This window comes from Fukomys damarensis, unplaced genomic scaffold, assembly GCF_012274545.1.
Source record: "Fukomys damarensis isolate Sample0158 unplaced genomic scaffold, DMR_v1.0_HiC HiC_scaffold_7, whole genome shotgun sequence".
Classification (NCBI taxonomy): Eukaryota; Metazoa; Chordata; class Mammalia; order Rodentia; family Bathyergidae; genus Fukomys; species Fukomys damarensis.
This window is the reverse complement of record NW_022900919.1, coordinates 40,637,628-40,641,195: the sequence shown is the minus strand read 5'-3', so window position 1 is coordinate 40,641,195 and position 3,568 is coordinate 40,637,628. Positions and strand designations below refer to the sequence as shown.

The following is a 3,568-nucleotide window of genomic DNA, read 5'->3' as shown; positions in this document are numbered from 1 at the left end:
TCAGGGACTGACACCAGGTAAAGGCCAATACCATGTGGGTCTGCCCAATGGAATCCAGCACTGGGAGCCACCAAATTCATGAGTCTGAAAATGGAGCGCAGTGGCCACAAGACCAGGAAGGGAGCAGCTCCACATAGAATCACCTTGAAGCTGGTCATAGTGGTGCATGCCTGTAATCTTAACACATGGGAGGGAGGCTGAGGCAGGAGGAGGCCATAGTGAGCTACACAGTGAGTTCAAGACCAGCCTCAGCTAGATAGCAAGACCCTGTCAGCCAGGCTGACAGTTTGCATGGCAGAAAAAATCATTCCGAGTATGGAACCCCATTTTGCATGGGGCTGAACTGGGGCTCAAACTGGAAGGCTGCATCCCTAGACCCTCCCACAGCCTTGGACAACACTACAATCATCCACTGTGGTGCCCACAGGTCCTGTGGTGAGGGAGATGACCAGGGCTGATGAAAGGCGAGGAGCCGGGGTATCTGAGGGTTTCACACTATTCTGGTCAAGGGCTGGCATATGGCTCCCCTTGTGGACTCTGAAGACCCAGCTAAGGCTCCTGAGAAAAGGGAAAAGGGGCACATTCTGCGTTGGTCATTTTTGTCCTCCCTTGTAAAGTAGATGTATTACTTTCAGGATATGCTAGTGGTCTCCTCCACCGGTCTCAAAGAAAAGATGGCTCTGAGTGCAGGGCCTCGAGAGGACAGTGCAGTGGTCCCAAAGTTTGTGAGCAAGGCCAACAAAACCACTATTCAGTCTCCCAGCCTTCCTCATCTTCCGCCAGGCCCCAAGGGTCCCTCTGCCACCCCCCCACACACAGGCACCTAGGCCCAGGTGGCAGCCACTCAGGTGGCCAGGGGCCCACACTGCTCAGCCAATCAGAATCCTCCGGCAGTTGGTCCCTCCACACAGTCAGTTGAACGGAAGAGGAAGACGCCATCAGACTGCGCAGAGTCTCAGCCAGTCAGGACCATTTGGGCGTCCTGGGCCAGCAGGACTCCGCACTCAGCTGTCCTGGCCACACAGCCAGGAGCAGCTGGTGGAACAGGAGGGGTCACGATGGTGAGGAGTGGTCGGCAGGATCCCACACCAAGGGACACAGTGGGAGTGGCTCTGGCTCTGGGAGGACAGAGATGTGGCTGCTGGCAGAGGGATGGGGGCGTCACCTTGTAGCAGGTGAGAGGTGGCTCCGCATGGCAGGACCACGGCAGGACGACATCCCCCCCCCGGGCAGGCTGTGTCACAGGGCCGAACCCCTCCGTATCCCTGGCTCCCGAGAGTAGCTGGGGACGGACTGGGGTGGGCAGCCTGGTGGAGGAGCCCTGGGAAGGGCCAGGGACAGATCCTGGGCTCTGTGCAGTCTGGTAGGGAGAAGAGGGCTCCTGGCCCCAGAGGAGGAGGATGGAGCTCACCACCTAAACCCCGGCTTGGGTTCTTACCAAGTTCCTGTGCCAGCACCTCTGCAGGTGCCACAGTAGCCACGTCCCGGGAAGGAGGGAGCTGGTGCTGAGGTCCCTCCAGCCTTGGGGCACAGAACACACAGGGCACAGGCAGACGGACAGACAGATGGACACAGAGCGCCCCCGTGCGGATGCGCCCTGTCTCCCTGCACCAGGCAGCAGCGGGGAGGGCAGGTCCAGGGCAGCGAAGCCAGGGCAGGGTCTGGTCCCACTCAGGAAGTGAGCTCCCGGCCACGCACCACCCACAGTGCTGTCCGGACACCGCCCACGTCACGAGCTTGGGGGCTGGGCCACGGGGCTGAGAACAGGCCCTGCATCGCCTCAGGGAAGGGCCAAGCCCCCAGAGCACACACCGGGGGAGGGGAGACCAGAGCGGCAGGAGGGGCCCCCACTCGAAATGGGGCTCCGACCACCTCCTCCAGAGCGCAGCGCACACCTGAAGTCAGAAACACCGCCAGCACGGAGCAGGGCTCGTCTCGCCTCGTGGCTGGGCTGCGCGGGAGTCCGGTCTTGTTCCTCTTTTCTTGTAGGGCCAGCCCGGCGGCCTTTGCACTGGCGACACACGGCAGCCACCTCCCCCCTCTGGGGCTGCTGCCCTGAGTGGGGCCAGCGGAGTGGCTGACTCGTGCCCTGCGATGAGGACCAGGACTCCCTCGCCTTCCTCAGCGCCTCTCAACCAGCTCAGGCGAGAAGCGAGGTCCAAATCCAGCCAGGCTGCAGAAGGACCGTGGCCACCCAGAAAGCCAGACACAGCCACCCAGAGGCGCTGGGGGACACCTCCCTCCCAGGTCCAGATGGGCAACGGAGGCTGGGCGGGGCCAAGCACCCCTGACAGCACCTGGTGGGAACCACTCGGGGCCGCGGGGGGGGCACAGCTCCCGCCCACCTCCCTGGGCTTGGCCATGCAGTGTGAGCACAGGAAGATGGTCCCTGGCTTCCTGTCCCTCAAGGGCTCGGATTGAGAGAAGTCGAATACCTGCTTACTGATTGGTTGCCATCATTTCTTCTGATCGTCCTTCGTTGGAAAAACAAAGCTAAGTCCCTGCAAGCCTAGGGCAGTGAGCCCTCAGAGCCCAGCTGAGCCGGCTGACTGCTGTCCAAGGGCTGGCACTCATGGGACTCCTGTCCAGCCTGGGACAGGAGAGAGGGGGCTGGCCTCGTCCTGCCCTCTTCTCCTCTACCTCATCCTTCTTCAACCTCTAGTTTGGGGGAGAAAAGCAGACCATGAGATGAACACAGCCCCCAGCTGTCCCCGCTGTCCGTGTCCAGCCAGGCTGCGCTGCAGGATGCGGAGGGCCTGAGGAGGTTGCTCACAGCAGCAACCCTGGGCCTGTGGGTTCCGGCCTCTCCCTGGGGAGCCTTGGGAGCCTCTGCGCCCCCCGGAGAGGACACGGACCATGCTCTCCCACACCCCAGGCCTCCCAGAGCCTCTGCCCAGCGGCCCCTGCCCGGCTGCTCCTGTGTCAGGCAGAGCCAGGCCGGACTCCGGGGGAATCGGTGACCTGACACAGCCCACAGCTCTGCTGGTGCCCGCCCTCCTCTCACCAGTGAGAACCTCGTCTTCCTGAGCAGTGAGGCTGAGGGCCAGGCTGAGACCGGCCAGGAAAGCTAGGGAAAGCCCAGCCAGACCCGCAGTGCTGCGTCAAGGGCTCCCTCTGAGGCCTCCTGGGCCGGCCAAGGTTGTGAGGCTCTTTGTACTTTTGCTCCCCCTTCAAGCTGCCGTGAGCCCCATCCACAGACGCACAGACAGACGTCCTGGGTTTGGTGCGTGAGTGTCCTGTGGGGCGACCCCCAGCCCTGGGCCCCTCAGGGCCGCCCCTCTGGACAGAGCCACTAGCAGACAGCAAGCAAGGGAGAGCCCGGGCCCCGCAGTCCTTGTCCGCCCCCCGCCTCTGTGGTGTGGGGCCAGTGAGGCGAAGGTCAGGCATTTCCTTCAGCGGCCACCTCCTGGCTCTGTGTTCATCCCCTGCACACGCTGAGATCAGAGTCCCTTTGATCTGGCTGGGGCTCCGATGCCAAGCGCCAGTCACTTGGGAAGTCTGGTGTGGGCTTTCACCTTGTTCTCGCTGACAGAGAATGCGAGATCGGCTGTGTCACTTCACCCTGGAG

The 3,568-nt window shown here is 62.6% G+C and overlaps 1 protein-coding gene across 1 annotated transcript; it reads right to left on the bottom strand.

Annotated features, from left to right (window-relative positions):
- Positions 1-265: 265 nt before the first annotated feature.
- LOC117285187 lies at positions 266-2,858 on the bottom strand. The gene is made up of 3 exons (XM_033761017.1): positions 2,697-2,858; positions 1,896-2,128; positions 266-1,521 (listed from the first exon to the last, which is right to left on the bottom strand). The coding sequence occupies exons 1-3, from the start codon at positions 2,856-2,858 to the stop codon at positions 1,005-1,007; spliced, it is 912 nt and encodes a 303-aa protein (XP_033616908.1). The 3' UTR covers positions 266-1,004.
- Positions 2,859-3,568: the final 710 nt, after the last annotated feature.